The sequence below is a fragment of the Plecotus auritus genome (assembly GCF_963455305.1).
Source record: "Plecotus auritus genome assembly, chromosome: X".
Classification (NCBI taxonomy): domain Eukaryota; kingdom Metazoa; phylum Chordata; class Mammalia; order Chiroptera; family Vespertilionidae; genus Plecotus; species Plecotus auritus.
This window is the reverse complement of record NC_137784.1, coordinates 135,454,351-135,473,015: the sequence shown is the minus strand read 5'-3', so window position 1 is coordinate 135,473,015 and position 18,665 is coordinate 135,454,351. Positions and strand designations below refer to the sequence as shown.

The 18,665-nt window shown below is 43.1% G+C and overlaps 1 protein-coding gene across 3 annotated transcripts in view; it reads right to left on the bottom strand.

Annotated features, from left to right (window-relative positions):
* FAM120C (family with sequence similarity 120 member C) overlaps positions 1-18,665 on the bottom strand; it is a gene marked incomplete at its 5' end in the record, with an annotated part of 77,889 nt that overhangs the window by 16,896 nt on the left and 42,328 nt on the right. For 2 of the 3 annotated variants that reach the window (XR_013959759.1, XM_080652434.1), the window contains 4 exons: positions 877-1,086; positions 4,768-4,882; positions 16,248-16,497; positions 17,611-17,782. Coding sequence is in view for 2 of the 3 variants with exons in the window: in XM_080652434.1 (XP_080508560.1) it covers positions 877-1,086; positions 4,768-4,882; positions 16,248-16,497; positions 17,611-17,782 (747 nt within the window). The remainder of the gene's footprint in view (positions 1-876; positions 1,087-4,767; positions 4,883-16,247; positions 16,498-17,610; positions 17,783-18,665) is intronic. The other variant, XM_080652435.1, reaches the window with a different exon arrangement.

The window sequence follows — 18,665 nt, the reverse complement described above, 5'->3', positions numbered from 1 at the left end:
TGGTCCATTACAGGGCAAGTGGGAGGTAACAGAATTAGGTAAAAGGGAGAACCAAACCCTGACATATACAAAACAAAACCTTTCAACCTTCCCCTCCATACCCAGGATCAAAGACCCTGACCTGTCGAGGGGAAGTCCATGCCTCTAGCCCAGAGCTTGATGAACTTGCTCTGAAAAGGGCCCCATGGTAAATATTTGAGGCTCTGTGGGCCATATGGTCTGTTACAACCATAAATGAATGAACATGGATGTGCTCCAATAAAACTTTATGAAAATAAAAACTCCAATTTTGGAATTTGGGGTACTTTGCTGACCCCTGCTCTAGTCCTTGAGCTCAAGCCCCCCCCCACCCCCCCCGCCGCCCCTGAATGGATACAGGAGCAATTAAGGGTTCCTTTCCCTGCCTCTCTTCACCTTTCCCAAAATTTCATTGCAAAAAAAAAAAATCCTCTTCTTCTACTCTGTTAATTGCTTCATTACCCTCTTCTATTTCTAAACATAGTTCCTTTACAAAAATATTATCACTTGCAACAGTGACTTAGTTTTTGTAAATAATAAAGAAGATGACATTCTAAGAATTATAGGAAAGACACATAGTATATTTCAGGATTCCATGGGGGAAAATACTCAGAGTAAGAAAAGTAATATGAAAATGTTAAGTTCATATGAAAAAAAGCTTTCCAGCATATGATTCCGTAACATGCACATCAGACTTTGGGCCTTTGGGACTAACAGTGACCAAGTTAGGTCAAGGTCAGAAACATTCTGCCACTTCTGCTACCTCCCTCCCCATGTCTCTGTGCTGCTCCTATCCCACCCATTCATCCCCACAGCAGATCAGCGAAGGTTCTCAGCAACTGCCCACAACGCTGGTACCTGGCCATCACAGAGCTCCACCAGGGACACTCGCTCTCGGCCCGCTTTAATGAGCTTGCTCTGGAACAGCTTGCCATCGAAGTAAATCCAGGGGCAGCAGTGCTCCCAGGGGACTGGCTGGCCACAGGCATCATTAGCAAACAGAGCTGTGTCCACCCCACTCATGAAGAGGGCAGCAAGCTGGATCCCTCGGGCATCCAGTTTCTCAATCTGAAACCACCACAAAGGAAAACCTATTAGGAAATTCATGTTATTGGTTACATTTAATCTTATTCCCGTTATGCTGATTATTCCAGTTAAATCTAAACATGTTATCTTTCAATATAGACATCTGGCTGCACAAGCAGCTTCTATCCACATCTTTCCCTGAGACGGTTTGAAAGACACTCATTACAACAACAACAAAAAAGACATCAGCTTTGAAACTTTAAAAAGAACCAACTTGAGATACCAGGTTCTTTTGCTTGTCAAATTAGAAAAAATTAAAAAAAACTAAAGACCAAAATATGTCAGTGTGATATGTCAATTATATCTCAATAAAACTAGAATAAAAGGATGGAAGGTGGATACTTTTTCAGAGACAAAAAGGGGACACCAGCATCAGTCTGCTGATGAGCATGCAGTGAAATAAATGGGCATGCTCATAAAGAACTGATGAAGAAGAAATATGACAATTAAGCAATATGTATAAAAAAACTTTGAAAATGTTCACATTTGTTGACTCAGAAATTCCACTTTTAGGAATCTATTCTAAGGAAGTAGGAATGTGAATAAAGCACTATACATAAAAATGTTAACTGTAATATTACATATAATAGGGGAAAACTGGAAACCAAACAGCCAACACTGTATTAAATGACACATCTATATGATAAAATATTATTTATTAAAAATTTTGAGACATAAAATATATGCTATATTAAGTAAATATATATATATCCTATCTAATAAAGAGGGAATATGCTAATTGACCCTCATGCCATTGCAAAAGATGGAGGCGCCCACAGCCAATAAGGAGGGGATATGTTAATTGACTGCCCCACCCTCAACGATGGCAGCGCCCACAGCCACAGGATGGCAGGGCCCAGTCCCCTGAGCCCCACCGGGCGGCAGGGGCCCGGCCACTCCACAAGTCCCCAGATGGGCCCAGCCACTCTGCACGCCTGCCTCTGGAGTCCCCCAGTCCCCTCAGCGCCCCAGCCACCAAGGACCAGCCTGAGGCGCAGGCAAGCCTCAGATGGCGGCTGCCCAGCCGCCCAGGGCCGCCCAAGGCTCAGGTAATCAGGGCCGGCCAAGGCTTGCGCTGCCGGCAGTGGCAGTAGCAGAGGTGTGATGGGGCGTCGCCTTCCCCTGATTGCCGGGTCGCCTCCCGCCCCTGAGGGCTCCCAGACTGTGAGAGGGGGCAGGCCAGGCTGAGGGATCCCACCCCAGTGCATGAATTTTCATGCACCGGGCCTCTAGTATATATATATTTACATAAACAGTATCTCCACTATGTAAAAAATGCATGACAAAAGACTGAAAGAGCCCTGGCCCACACGGATCAGTGGTTAGAGTGTGGGCCCATGCACCAAAGGGTCGTGGGTTCGATTCCTGGTCAAGGGCATGTACCTCGGTTGTAGGTTTGATCCCCGATCCCAGTCAGGGCACATGCAGGAGGCAACCAATTGATATGTCTTTCTCACATCAATGTTTCTCTCCCTTCTTCCTTTCCTTCTACTCTCTCTAAAAAAGCAATGGGAAAAAAATATATCATGGGGTGAGGATTAACAACAACAACAACAACAACAACAACAACAACAACACACACACACACACTGCAAGAAACTACCAAAATTTTCAGTGGTTACCTCAAGTAGGTGTGCTGGATGGCTTGAAAAGGAAAAGGGGACATACTTGAAGGTCCCCTCCTAGGTGTGATCTGGAGTCGGTGACTGCTACAGGACCAAGCAGTATTACATTTTTAATAAAAGGGAACCATGCACTGTTTGTCTTAGAGTGTTTCATCTTTCCCTTAGTTGACCTGACTTACATTAAGATTTTGCAAGTCTTGTTGGACTTGATCTTCTTCTAGTTTATCCTGGGTCCTCAAAGGTCCATGGCTACTGGAAGTTGGGAGAGGGGTGTCCTGCATTAATAGCTAACATTTATTGAGCACTCAAGACAGTGTTCTAAGTGTTTTGCATCTAATCTTTTTTTAAAATATATTTTTATTGATTTCAGAGAGGAAGGGAGAGGAAGAAAGAGAGATAGAAACATCAATGATGAGAGAGAATCATTGATCAGCCACCTCCTGCACGCTGCCTCCTGCATGATGTATATGCATTTTTATGCATAGTGCTTTATTCACATCCCTACTGGGGATCGAGCCCGCAACCCAGGCATGTGCCCTTGGCCAGAATCGAACCTGGGACCCTTCAGTCCGCAGGCCGATGCTCTACCCATTGAGCCAAACCAGCTAGGGCATGCATCTATTCTTTTATTTAATATCCTCAACCCTACAAGAAAGGAAACTAAAGCTAGAGAGATTAAGTAACCTGCCCAAGGTCACACAGCTAAGAAGCCAGGCTTCGGAGCCTGCCCTCTAACCTACCTTCAATATAGGGTGGATTTATTTTCTTTCTTATGCTTTTCTAGACTTCTAACACCCAATAAGTATTCTTAAAAAGGAGGGTGTCCATCAGTGGGTGAATGGATAAAGAAGACGTGGTATGTACACAATGGAATATTCAGCCTCAAGAAAGAAGAAAGTCTGCCATTTGCGACAACATGGATGGACCTTGAGGGTATTATGCTACAGGAAATAAGGCAGACAGAGAAAGACAAATACTATATGATCTCATTTATATGTGGAATCTAAAAAACAAACAAAAAGCCAATGAAAGTCATAGAGAAAAAAAGATCAGATTTGATATTATCAGAGGTGGGAGTGGATAAAAGTGGTCAAAGGCAAAAACTTCCAGTTGTAAGGTAAATAATACTAGGTATGTAATGTACAGCAGGATGACTATAGCTAACACTGCTGTATGATGTATAGGAAAGTTAAGAGAGTCAATCTTAAGAGTTCTCACCATAAAGAAAAAAATTACAGAGGGTGGGCAAAAGTAGGTTTGCACTTATGAGTACGTGAAACACAGTTTATTCTTATGTTATTCTTTTCCATATGAAGAACTATAAGCCTACTTTTGCCCTGTATATATAGTATCTGTATGAGATGACAGATGTTAGCTAAACTTATTGTGGTAATCATTCCATGATGTATATACCATTTGTGCTGTACCACCTAAACTTATATAGTGCTATATATCAATTACATCTCAATAAAACTAGAATAAAAGGATGGAAGGTGGACATTTATTCAGAGACAAAAAGGAGACACCAGGATCAGTCTCTGAGGTGTATCTTAAAGAGTCAGAAACTTTATCATGGTCTATGGGCCACAGCTTATTAGTCTTGTATAATATCCACCTTTTCTGTCCATCCTCACCTATCAGTATGGGGGCAGTGTACCTCTTTTATTTAAAAGTATTTTTTATTGATTTCAGCGAGGGAGAAAGAGGGAGAGAGAGACAGAAACATCAGTGATGAGAGAGAATCATTGATGGGCTGCCTCCTGCACACCTCACACGGGGCATGGAGCCCACAACCCGGGCATGTGCCCTGACCGGGAATTGAACTGTGACCTCCTGGTTCATAGGTCAATGTTCAACCACTGAACCACACTGGCTGCGTTACAGGCACCTCTTGATTTTATTAATAGACATATTTGGCTACTGTAAATAAAACATTTACCTGTAGAACTTACTCTTTCCCCAGCTCCAGAAAAAAAAAGACCTAAAGTAAAGCTATGAGCTCATGAAAGAAAATTTAAAGGAGGACAGATCAAATCACCTTGAGTTCTTGAAGTTGATCTGGTTCATAAAGCTGGGAAGATACAGCCTGGGCAAGGAAGGTGTCTAGCTCATGGCGATGCAGGATTCGACCGCCAGGCCACTGAACCATGTACCTAGAAAATAAAAGCATCACTATTAAGTCATAAAAGCTCATTTAAGCTAAGATACTGATCATGGGCCAGATCCTAGGCTCAGTTTTGGTGATTCTAATGAAATAAAGTAAAAGACAGGACAGCATGTTAAGTATCAAAACAGAAGAATTCACAGGGAGCTATAAGAGCACAGAAGAGGGCAACGACTTGAGTCTTATTTTTATTTTTAAAATCCCTTTCTTTTCTCAGGATCAGTTAAATTCCTGCTTGGTTTTTATTCTGCTTTTTATCTTTTTAAAAAAATATTTATCTCATAGGTTTATGTTCAGCAACTGAGCCACACCAGCTGGGCCCATTTTATCTTTTAAAAAGCATAGGAATTGGGAGCTGGAGAGAACTGGGTTCAAACTCTTTCACTACCCCTTACTAGCTACGCAACCTTTGAACCTTTATTTCCTCATCTATAAACAGAGATAAATAATATTTACTTTTTAGCGCTATTATGCGGATTTAGTGGTATCACACACAAAGGGCTGACTTAGCATATTGCCAGGTACATATATGTAATATTGTAAAACCTGTTCTTGATTTTCCAAACATTGATTATTGCCTCATGCTTTAACAATGAGCTTATCCAGGGTACTGATTTATGCAGGTCAGTTTCCCCCACGATAAATGACTCCAGATGATGCCTCTTCTTTTTCGGTTCTTCGGTCTTTCGTCACCTCTGTTACAATTGGCTACTTCTGATTTGTTGTACACTGGGTAATCAGATTACCAAATTGTCAGAAATGTGTCTAAATTAAGAATAAATAGGTTGAACAGGAGGATAAGGTTCTCTTCAGCAGAAGCAAACAGAAACTATTAGACTATAGAACACAGACTAAGTGATAGTTTATAGTTGTTCATGAACAATTTTTACCTATTTTCATGTTCCTGTATTTGTTTAATAAAACCCAGAGAATTGCCCAGCCCAGTGGTCGGCAAACGCCTTAGTCAACAGAGCAGCAAACCGCGGCTCGCGAGCCACAGTTTGCCGACCACTGGCCCAGCCAGTGTGGCTCAGTGGTTGAGCACTAACCTATGAACCAGGAGGTCACAGTTTGATTCCTGGTCTGGGCACATGCCCGGGGTTGCAGGCTCGATCCCCACTAGGGGGTGTGCAGGGGGCAGCCCATCAATGATTCTCTCTCATCACTGATACTTCTATCTCTCTCTCTCTCCCTTCCTCTCTCTGAAAGAAATAAAAATATATTACAAAAAAGGTGGGGGCATTCTACTTTAAAAACAAAACCCAGAAAATCAAATAAATGGGAAAATGAACTACTACTATACTTTAAGAGAAAAGATAAACAAAACATGTAATTCCAGAGTTAATATGAGACAATACAGGGCTGTAGCCCAGGAATATATTAGAACCTAGGAGGTATAAATCTTATCTATTATTCTTTGTTTTAACTATATTATTTTTCTTAATTTCAGAGAGGAAGGGAGAGAAAGAGAAAGACACATTAACGATGAGAATCATTTATTGGCTGCCTCCTGTACACCTCACACTAGGGATTTAACCTGCAACCTAGGCATGTGCCCTGACCTGGAATTGAACCTTGACCTCCTGGTTCATAGGCTGACACTCAACCACTAAGCCATGCCAGCCGGGCCTATCTATTATTCTTAATGGGAGGACTTTTTTTTAAAAAAAAAAATATTTTTATTTATTTCAGAGAGAAAGGGAGAGGGGGGATAGAGATAGAAACATCAATGATGAGAGAGAATCATTGGCGGGCTGTCTCCTGCATGCCCCCCACTGGGGATCGAGCCTGCAACCCTGACATGTGCCCTTGACCTGAATTGAACCTGGGACCCTCCAGTCCGCAGGCGAACGCTCTATCCACTGAGCCAAACCAGCCAGGGCAATGGGAAGACTTCTGAAGTCACCAATCTTAATCTCAAGGTAGAGAATTAATATATATTAAGATTAAGTCTCTCTCATGTTATAGGGCCTCCTGGATTTATTATCTAAATCCTCAAACAGCTCTGCAGAAGGATTATTATAATCATTTATAATGAGGTAATGGATGATTTTATTTTTTTCAATATATATATATTTTTAATATATTTTATTGATTTTTAAAAATATATATTTTATTGATTTTTTACAGAGAGGAAGGGAGAGGAATAGAGAGTCAGAAACATCGATGAGAGAGAAACATCGATCAGCGGCCTCCTGCACACCTGCCACTGGGGAGGTGCCCGCAACCAAGGTACATGCCCTTGACCGGAATCGAACCTGGGACCTTTCAGTCCGCAGGCCGATGCTCTATCCACTGAGCCAAACCAGTCAGGGCTGATTTTTTTTTTAACAGAGAGGAAGGGAGAGGGATAGAGAGTTAGAAACATCAATGAGAGAGAAACATCGATCAGCTGCCTCCTGCACACTCCCTACTGGGTATGTGCCACAACCAAGATACATGCCCTTGACCGGAATTGAACCTGGGACCCTTGAGTCCGCAGGCTGACGCTCTATCCACTGAGCCAAACCAGTCAGGGCTTTTTCAATATTTTTAAATTGATTTTAGAGAGAGGAAGGGAGAGGGAGAGGTAGAGAGAGAGATTCGCTGCCCCCTGCACGTCCCCTACTGGGGATCAAGCCCATAACCCGGGCATGCGCCCTGACTGAGAATCAGGCTATAAGCTCCTGGTTCATAGGTTGACGCTCAACCACTGAGCCATGCCAACTGGGCAGAAATGGATGATTTCAGTAGGTTAAGGTGACTTATCCAAGCTGCAAAGTACCAGAGCCAGAATTCAAACTGAGATCTGTCTAGTTTCAAAGCTCAGTGTTCTATAACCGTCTGGTGACTTGTAGGGACTGACTTCTTCTTTGCACAAAAACTTAGTTCCTGTACATCAGCAAATAAACAACAAGAAAGTATAACAGAAAACAGAATACTATCCATAATAGCAATAGTATGTATCAAGTGCCAAGGAATTAATTTAAAACACAGCAAACCTCTATGGAAAAAAATTAACTCTACTAAAAGATAAAGGAAGAGACCTAAAAAAAAAAAAAAAAGGAAAGGTAAACTATGATCTTTATTTTTATTTTTTATTTTATTTTTTTTTTCAAAATGCTTTTTTTAAAATGTATTTTATTGATTTTTTTACAGAGAGGAAGGGAGAGGGATAGAGAGTTAGAAACATCGATGAGAGAGAAACATCGATCAGCTGCCTCCTGCAAACCTCCCACCGAGGATGTGCCCGCAACCAAGGTACATGCCCTTGACCGGAATCAAACCCAGGACCTTTGAGTCCACAGGCCGATGCTCTGTCCACTGAGCCAAACCGGTTTCGGCTATTTTTATTTTTTAAAAAAGTATATTTTATTGATTTTTCACAGAGAGGAAGGGAGAGGGATAGTTAGAAACATCGATGAGAGAGAAACATCGATCAGCTGCCTCCTGCACACCCCCTATAGAACTATAGAACACAGACTAAGTGATAGTTTATAGTTGTTCATGAACAATTTTTACTTATTTTCATGTTCCTGTATTTGTTTAATAAAACCCAGAGAATTGCCCAGCCCAGTGGTCGGCAAACACCTTAGTCAACAGAGCAGCAAACCGCGGCTCGCGAGCCAGTTTGCCGACCACTGGCCCAGCCAGTGTTGCTCAGTGGTTGAGCACTAAGGTACATGCCCGCAACCAAGGTACATGCCCTTGACCGGAATCAAACCCGGGACCCTTCATTCTGCAGGCCGACGCTCTATCCACTGAGCCAAACCGGTTTCGGCTAAACTATGATCTTTAGATGAGAAGACTTAACATTATAAAGATGTCAAATTAATCTATAAATTCAATTCATTGGGGAAAAAAATCCCCAATAAGATTTTTGTGGGAAGTGGACTAATTCTAAATTATATTTGGAAGAATAAAGGTTCACATGGTTCAGGAATAGCCACAAGTATGAAACATGAAAAGCAAAGAGCAGAGGTTTGTCTGACTTGATATTAAGGCAAACTATAAAACCTTAATAATGAAAACAATGTGGTCCTGGTGAGGCATCAAATAGGCAATGGAACAAAACAGAAGCCAGGAAAGAACTCGAGTATATACAGGAACTTGGTATATGTGAAAGGTGGTAATATAAATCAGTGGGGAAAGGAGAAATCATTTAATAAACAGAATTGGGAAAACTGGCTTATTCTGTAGAGAAAACAAAATTAGATCTTTTCTTACAGCATATACAGAATAAATAGCCAGTATATTTAAAGACCTGACATGGAAGGCAACATTGTCTACACTAATAAAAGACAAATATGCAAACTGACCATACCTCTGTGACACCCACCAGCCAATCAGGAATATGCAAATTGACCTGACAAAGATGGAGGGATAATTTGCATACGCAGGTGCCGAGCGGCCTGGGTCCTAGGAACATCCTCGGGACCCAGACTGCTTCCAGCCTGTAGGCCCATGCATACGCTCTGAGCGGCTGGGGTCCCAGAATGCCCCCGGCCACTCCGGGCCTATGGGAGCAGGCGCTAAGCGGCCGCTTGCACATGCACCGGCACCAAGCAGCCTGAGTCCACGCCCCCAGCCCAGCAGACACAATGCAGGGGGTCCTCTGGGCATGAGCTGCAGAGGAAACACCTTTTCTTTTCTTTTTTATAAAATATATTTTATTGATTTTTTACAGAGAAGAGGGGAGAGGGATAGAGGATCACAAACATTGATGAGAGAAACATCGATCAGCTACCTCCTGCACACTCCCCACTGAAGATGTGCCCCCAACAAAGGTACATGCCCTTAACAGGAATCAAACCTGGGAACCTTCAGTCTGCAGGCCGACGCTCTATCCAATGAGACAAACCAGTTCGAGCACTAACACCTTTTCTGACCGCTCATTGGCTAAGCTCCCTGTACGCCGCCACTTGCAGTGTTCTTGGTAACTTGGGTAATAAGAATCCAAGAAGGTGATATAGGGTTTTTCCAACACACTCCTGGAGGAAAAAACGAAGGTCCACTGCTGGCGAGGCTAAGAAATGTCATATCCTGCTCTAGCCGGTTTGGCCCAGTGGATAGAGCCTCAGCCTGCCGACCGTAGGGTCTGGATTCGATTCTTTATTTTTCTAATCTTTATTGTTCAGATTATTACAGTTGTTCCTCTTTTTTTCCCCCCCATAGCTCCCCTCCACCCGGTTCCCAACCCACTCCACCCTCTGCCCTTACCCCCGCCACACCACTGTCCTCATCCATAGGTGTATGATTTTTGTCCAGTCTCTTCCCGCACACCCCACACCCCTTTCCCGCCGAGGATTGTCAGTCCACTCCCTTTCTATTTTATTTACCAGATTATTCTGTTCATCAGATTTTTTATTCACTTGATTTTTAGATTCACTTGTTGATATGTATTTGTTGTTCATAATTTTTACCTTTACCTTTTTCTTCTTCTTCCTCTTCTTAAAGAATACCTTTCAGCATTTCATATAATACTGGTTTGGTGGTGATGAACTCCTTTAGCTTTTTCTTATCTGTGAAGCTCTTTATCTGACCTTCAATTCTGAATGATAGCTTTGCTGGGTAGAGTAATCTTGGTTGTAGGTTCTTGCTATTCATCACTTTGAATATTTCTTGCCACTCCCGTCTGGCCTGCATAGTTTCTGTTGAGAAATCAGCTGACAGTCATATGGGTGCTCCCTTGTAAATAACTGTTTTTCTCTTGCTTCTTTTAATATTCTTTGTCTTTTGCTCTTGGCATTTTAATTATGATGTATCTTGGTGTGGTCCTCTTTGGATTCCTTTTGTTTGGGGTTCTGTGCGCTTCCTGGACTTATAAGTCTATTTCTTTCACCAGGTAGGGGAAGTTTTTGTTTTTTTAAATATATTTTATTGATTTTTCACAGAAAGGAAGGGAGAATGATAGAGAGTTAGAAATATCGACAAGAGAGAAACATCGATCAGCTGCCTCCTGCACACCTCCCACTGGGGATGTGCCTGCAACCAAGGTACACGCCCTTGACCGGAATCGAACCTGGGACCCTTCAGTCCACAGGCCGACGCTCTATCCACTGAGCCAAACCAGTTAGGGCAGTAGGGGGAGTTTTTGGTCATTATTTCTTCAAATAGGTTTTCAATATATTGCTCTCTCTCTTCTTCTGGCACCCCCATAATTCTGATGTTGGTACGCTTGATGTTGTCCCAGAGGCTCCTTACACTATCTTCATATTTTTGGATTCTTTTTTCTTTTTGCTTTTCCGGATGGGTGTTTTTTGCTTCTTTGTATTTCAAATCTTTGACTTGATTCTTGCGATCCTCTAGTCTGCTGTTGGATCTCTGTATATTATTTTTTATTTCAGTTAGTGTATGTGTAATTTATAGTTGGTCCTTTTTCATATCCTCCAGGGTCTCACTAAATTTATCAGCCTTTTCTAGAAAATTCTTGAAAAACCTTATAACCGTGGTTTTGAACTCTATATCCAGTCGTTTGCTTTCCTCCATTTCTTTCATTTGTGATCAATTTGTTTGTCTTTGCATTTTGGCTGCTTCCCTGAGTTGATAGAGTGGCTTTGTGTGCTAGGTGTCCTATAGGGCCCAGTGGCTCAGCCTCCCCAGTTACCCAAGGTGGACACTCTTGGTGCACCCTTTTGTGGGCTGTGTGCACAGTCTTGTTGTAGTTAAGCCTTGATTGTTGTTGGTATCACTGGGAGGAATTGACCTCCAGGCCAATTGGCCGTGAGGATCAGCTGTGTCTACACTGGGAGAACTTCTGTGCTGGAGACACCCTTATGAGACAAGACTTGCAAAAGCCTCTGTGCTCAGCTTGGATGGGGCAGAGTCTCAGGGCGGAGCAGACAGCAATGGCGTCCCGTCAGCGCTGCCCTAATAGGCCCCTGGATGTCAGTGTCCTGCGGTAATTGCTGCAAGCACCTGAGAGAAAGCCGCCCTCGAGTTTCACCCACTGCCAGACAGTCCAGTTTCTCCCCGAATAAGTCTGGGACTCCAGAGTCTTGCCCAGAACTGGAGTTCAGAGCAGTCGCGAGCTTGTGTCTCTCTCCGGCTTGAAAAAGCCAGCCATGCACTCAGTTGCCAGTCCTCTCCGCGCACGCCTCAGTACCTCTGCCTCCTGCACCTCCTCTGAGTCTCAGTGTGCTTTTCTCTTCCCTTCTAGTTGTAGAATTTCCACTCAGCCAGTCTTCCTGTGCTTCTGGATGATGTCCGTTTATCTTTCAGTTGTAGTTTTGAAGTTGTTGTGCGAGGCGGCAAGTTCAGGTGTTTACCTATGCCACCAACTTGGTTTCTCTCCCTGGTTCGATTCATCAAGGCCATGTACCTAGGTTACAGGCTCCTCTCTGGCTGGGGCCCAAGTCAGGGCTCATGCAGGAGGCAACCCATCAAAGTGTCCCTCTCACATTGATGTTTTTCTCTGTCTCTCCCTCTCTCTTCCACACTCTTTTCTAAAAATCAATGGAAACATATCCTCAGGTGAGGATAAAAAAAAAGAAAGAAATGTCATATCCTATGAAAGAGACATCTTGAAAATGCCTAAAGAAAGTTGTCATTTCTTCATGGTGAAGGGACTGGAGTCCGTGTTGATGAAAACACCTTGGCGGCTGTGGTGGCTGCAGCAGCAGGGTAATGGGGCTGGTGCCTTCCCCTGATCAGCCTGGTCGCCTCCTGCAGAGGGAGGCCAGACTGCGGCTTAGGCTCCCAGTCTGTGAGAGGGGCAGGCTGAGCTGAGGATCCCGCCCCAGTGCACAAATTTCACGCACCGGGCCCCTAGTAAAAATATATAAAAGGTAAAAAATATTTTTGACCCAGGGATAGAGAAGACTCATTGAATAAGATTCCAAACCCACACATCATAAAGCTACAATTTGATGGGTTTGATTAAGGGTGAAGTGTACCAATATCTGCAATTTACTTGGAAATGCATCAAAATGGATGCATAAATGGATGGCTACAGATGGATAGTTACATGGAATAAAGTAAGTATAGTAAAATATTAATTGTAGAATCTAAGTGGTGGGCATATGGGTGTTCACCATACTAGTCTTCCAGCTTTTCTGTGTGAAATAGTAAAAGGTTGGTGAAATTTTAAAACTTTTATTCAACAAAGATATTGTACATAATTTTTTTAAATGTGACTGGTTGGAAAAGATACATACACACAGATATAGAAAAGATATTTGCTATACATGTATGTGTATACACACATATCTGACAAAAAACTTCTGTAATCTGCAAGACAAGTAACGTAAAATAAATGTACAAGATAAATAAATAGGCACCTCAGAAAATGAAAAAAAAGGCTATCCTATATAATAAAAGGCTAATATGCAAATTGACTGAACAGCGGGATGACTGGTCACTATGACGCACACTGACCACCAGGGGGCAGATGCTCAACTCAGGAGCTGTCCCCTGGTGGTCAGTGCATTCCCACAGGGGGAGCATCGCTCAGCCAGAAGCCGGGCTCATGGCTGGTGAGGGTGGTGGGAGCCTCTCCCGCCTCCGCAGCAGCGCTAAAGATGTCCAACTGGCGAGAAACCAAGATGGCAGCATAGGTAAACACCTAAACTGCTGCCTCGCACAACAATTTCAAAACTACAACTAAAAGATAAACGGACATCATCCAGAACCACAGGAAGGCTGGCTGAGTGGAAATTCTACAACTAGAAGGAAAGAGAAAAGCACATTGAGACTCAGAGGAGCTACAGGAGGCAGAGGTACGGAGGCGCGCACACAGAGAGGACTGGCAACTGAGTTCGCGGCTGGCTTTCTCAAGCGGGAGGGAGACAAAAGCTCCCGACTGCACTGAACTTCAGTTCCAGGCGAGACTCTGGGGATCCAGACTTATTCGGGGAGAAACTGGACTGTCTGGCAGCGGGCGGAACTAGAGGGCAGCTTTCTCACAGGTGGTTACATCGATTACCACGGGACACTGAGACACAGGGGCCTATTAGGGCAGGGCTGACGGGAAACCAATGCTGTCTGCTCCGCCCTGAGACTGCCCCATCCAAGCTGAGCACAGAGGCTTTTGCAAGTCTTGTCTCATAAGGCTGTCTCCAGCTCAGAAGTTCTCCCAGCATAGACAAAGCTGATACTCACAGCCAATTGGCCTGGAGGTCAATTCCTCCCAGTGATAACAACAACAATCAAGGCTTAATAAAGATGTCCAACTGACAACAAGACTGTGCACACAGCCCACAAAGGGATGCACCAAGAGTGTCCACCTCAGGTAACTGGGGAGGCTGAGCACTGGGCCCTATAGGACACCTAGCACACAAAGCCACTCTATCAACTCAGGGAAGCAGCCAAAATGTGGAGACAAAGAAACAGGTCACAAATGAAAGAAATGGAGGAAAGCAAACGACTGGATATAGAGTTCAAAACCATGGCTATAAGGTTTTTCAAGAATTTTCTAGAAAAGGCCGATAAATTTAGCAAGACCCTCAAGGATATGAAAAAGGACCAACTAGAAATTAAACATACACTGACTGAAATAAAAAATATTATACAGAGATCTAACAGCAGACTAGAGGATCGCAAGAATCAAGTCAAAGATTTGAAATACAAAGAAGCAAAAAACACCCATCCGGAAAAGCAAAAAGAAAAAAGAATCCAAAAATATGAAGATAGTGTAAGGAGCCTCTGGGACAACTTCAAGCGTACCAACATCAGAATTATGGGGGTGCCAGAAGAAGAGAGAGCAAGATACTGAAAACCTATTTGAAGAAATAATGACCGAAAACTTCCCCCACCTGGTGAAAGCAATAGACTTACAAGTCCAGGAAGCGCACAGAACCCCAAACAAAAGGAATCCAAAGAGGACTACACCAAGACACATCATAATTAAAATGCCAAGAGCAAAAGACAAAGAGAGAATATTAAAAGCAGCAAGAGAAAAACAGTTAGTTACCTACAAGGGAGCACCCATACCATTGTCAGCTGATTTCTCAACAGAAACTATGCAGGCCAGATGGGAGTGGCAAGAAATATTCAAAGTGATGAAGAGCAAGAACCTACAACCAAGATTACTCTACCCAACAAAGCTATCATTCAGAATGGAAGGTCAGATAAAGAGCTCCACAGATAAGAAAAAGCTAAAGGAGTTCATCACCACCAAACCAGTATTATATGAAATGCTGAAAGGTACTCTTTAAGAAGAGGAAGAAGAAGAAAAAGGTAAAGATAAAAATTATGAACAACAAATACATATCTATCAAAAGTGAATCTAAAAATCAAGTGAATAAAAAATCTGATGAACAGAATAAACTGGTGAATATAATAGAATCAGGGGCATAGAAAGGGAGTGGACTGACAATACTCGGGGGGAAAGGCGTGTGGGGGGTGCAGGAAGAGACTGGACAAAAATCGTACACCTATGGATAAGGACAGTGCGGGGAGGTAAGGGCAGAGGGTGGGGTGGGATCCGGGTGGAGGGGAGCTATGGGGGGGAAAAGGAGAAACAATTGTAATAATCTGAACAATAAAGATTTATTAAATTAAAAAAATAAAGATGTCCAACTGACAGCTTAGGCCCACTCCCCACCTAAGCCATCAGTCGGACATCCCCCAAGGGCTCCCGGACTGCGATTTTGTGCACTGGGCCTCTATTATTTAAATAAAAATATGGGAGATGGCTTGGGAAAACACACATCAAATATCCCAGAGGAGATAACTATGGGGAGAAATAGGGAATTGGATCAGGAATAAAGACTAAAAGGGACAGAAAACAAATATAAAACCAAATATGAAAGAGAGGTCATGCCCAGCTGTTGCAGCTCAATGGTTGAGCAAGGACCTACGAACTATGACATCATTTCCCGGTCAGGGCACATGCTGGGGTTGAAGGCTTGATCCCCAGTAGGGGGTGTGCAGGAGGCAGCTGATCAATGATCCTGTCAACATGGATGTTTCTTTTTTTTTAAATATATTTTATTGATTTTTTACAGAGAGGAAGGGAGAGGGATAGAGAGTTAGAAACATCGATGAGAGAGAAACATCGATCACATGTGCCTGCAACCAAGGTACATGCCCTTGACCGGAATCGAACCTGAGACCCTTCAGTCCTCAGGCCGACGCCCTATCCACTGAGCCAAACCGGTTAGGGCAACATTGATGTTTCTATCTTTCTCTCTCCCTTCCTCTCTGAAATCAGTAAGAACATATTTTAAATAAAGATAGGTCGTGTGTGGACTGATGATGACAGAGATCACAAACCAAGGAGACTATCAAAACAATCAATTTCAGTATTTGAAAGTCTAAGCTAAATATAAAACAAAAACCTCCCCACCCCAATCACCATAAAAACACCTGATTAAAGGAAATGTCCAAAAAGTAAAAGAGAAATGAACTGGCTGCCTCCCTGTCCCACAGCTTACCGGAGTACACAGCACATGAGCAGCAGATGGGTGGGCACATTGGCTGGATTGAGCATACTGGGTGTGTCTGACTTCATACAGGCCAGGAAGGCCCTCATCCTTCTGTTCTTGTCCTCAACTGCTTTGCCTAGCCAGAGCCTCTTGAGGTTTGGGCAAGTCCATTCCCGAAATGTCAGTGCAGACACCAGTTCGGGGGTTTGAGGTGACTTCCCTTTATAGGCAGACCACTCTTTAAGGATCACTGCAGGAACTGGAAAACAGAAATTGAGGAAAACCAGGATGTAGAGAAATTTCTGAGTATTTCTGCAGCTGGCCACAATGGACAAGATCGATCACATTTTAACACCTTTTTTATTTTTGTTGCTATAATATTTATTGTTAGCAGTAGTAAGCATTTACTATATGCTGATATGTGTTAAGTACTTTACATATAAAAGTAAATCTCATTTACTCTTCAGAACAATCCTGAGAGAGATTATGCCTACATTATCACAAAATGTAGTGCTCATTTTGCAGATGAAGAACTCAAGGCTCGCCTGACCAGTGTGTTTCAGTGGTTGAGCGTTAACCTAGGAACCAGGTCACAGTTTGACTCCCAGTCAGGGCACATGCCTGGGTTTTGGGCTCAATCCCCAGTGTGGGGCATGCAGGAGGCAGCCGATCAGTGTTTCTCTCTCATAACTGATGTTTCTATCTCTCTATTCCTTTCCCTTCCCCTCTGAAAACAATAATACACACACACACACACACACACACACACACACACACACACTCTCTCTCTCTCTCTCTCTCTCTCTCTCTCTCTCTCTCTCTCTCTCTCTCTTCAATGGCTCCAATTATCTATAGGATCAAGTTCCAAAACAAAAACCTCACTGAGGAGGAGAGATTGTGTCCGATACACCTCTGCGTCCTCAAGGCCCAGCATGGTTTTTATAAGTAGTAGTCTCTCTGAATGCTTAATGGTTAAAGAATTGGGGCTTAGCCCTACCCGATTTGGCTCAGTGGATAGAGCGTCGGTCTGCTGAAGGGTCCCAGGTTTGATTCCAGTCAAGGGCACATGCTCGGGTTGCAGGCTCGATCCCCAATAGGGGGCGTGCAGGAGGCAGCCAATCAATGATTCTCTCTTATCATTGATGTTTCTCTCTCTCTCCCCCCCTCCCTTCCTCTCTAAAATCAATAAAAATATAATTTTAAAAAATAATTGGAGCTTAAGTTAATGAATTCCCCATGCCAATAAGTATCCTGGTGAATTATACATTTTCTCAAAAACTGTTCCATAGCCAAAAGTATCATGTGATTGCAGATACATTTTTGCTCTGCATCAAACTTAAGAGAGATTTGTCAAAGCCAGAACTATGCTTACGTTCCACAGGCAGCCGACGCCGTATAGCCAGGCGTTCCAATTTCCGCTGTGTCTCCGCCAGACTGAAAAGCACCCCATATACATATTGACGAGCTGACCGGAACAGAAGAGCAGCTGGCGGCAGCTCCATGTTACACTCATCCTCAATACATACAGGGATCTTAATCTCACCCTAATAAGAAAATGGCCCAGAGAGAAGGAGAAAATTAGTTACCTCAAGATTTGGAATTGAGCTGAGAAGAACCAGTAAGGAACTGTATATAGCCTAGCCACTAAATTTTCTACTTGCACTTAGATAGTTTCAGACTAAAAAGAAGCCATAGCCCAGCTGATGTGGCTCAGTGGTTGAGTGTTGACCTATGAACCCAGAGGTCAAGGTTCAATTCCCGGTCAGGGCATATGCCCGGGTTGCAGGCTCCATCCCCCGTGTAAGGCGCGCAGGAGGCAGCCTATCAATAATTCTCTCTCATCATTGATGTTTCTCTCTCTTCCTCTCCCTTGCTCTCCGAAATAAAAAGATTTTTAAAATTTTTTTTAAAAGAATGCAAGACGGTTCTTAAAAAAATAATAAAAAATAAATAAAAAGCAGCAATAAGCCCAGCTGACCACAGACAGCTTCAAAGCTATGTTCTGTTTTTTAAAGTCTTTGCTATAACTGACTAGCTGACTAAATGGGGAAAGTCCATCTTAGACTTTTTGCTGGGGGGTGGATTTTGATGGTAAGATGATGGAGGAGAACAGCTCTGGAGAAGTAGAGAAAGAGGCAAAAAACAAGGGCATAAAGCCTCTTCTAGTGTCCTCCCCTAGACCAGAATCTACCAAGTTTCTTCTTTGAAATCTCACAATTACACTTCTTGGGGCCTCATTTACTGCACAGTCCCATCTCCTTCTGGTCTCACCTCACCTAAGACCCTTAATACAATGAGAAGCCCCAGCACACTTGGTCTCCTTTTATCCACTTCAGATACCATTAATCAGCATTTTCTCTGGTGACTTACAGTTCTAGGAAGTGTGAAGTGCACTGTCAAGAGCAAGGAGGGAAGGAGGAACTGCAG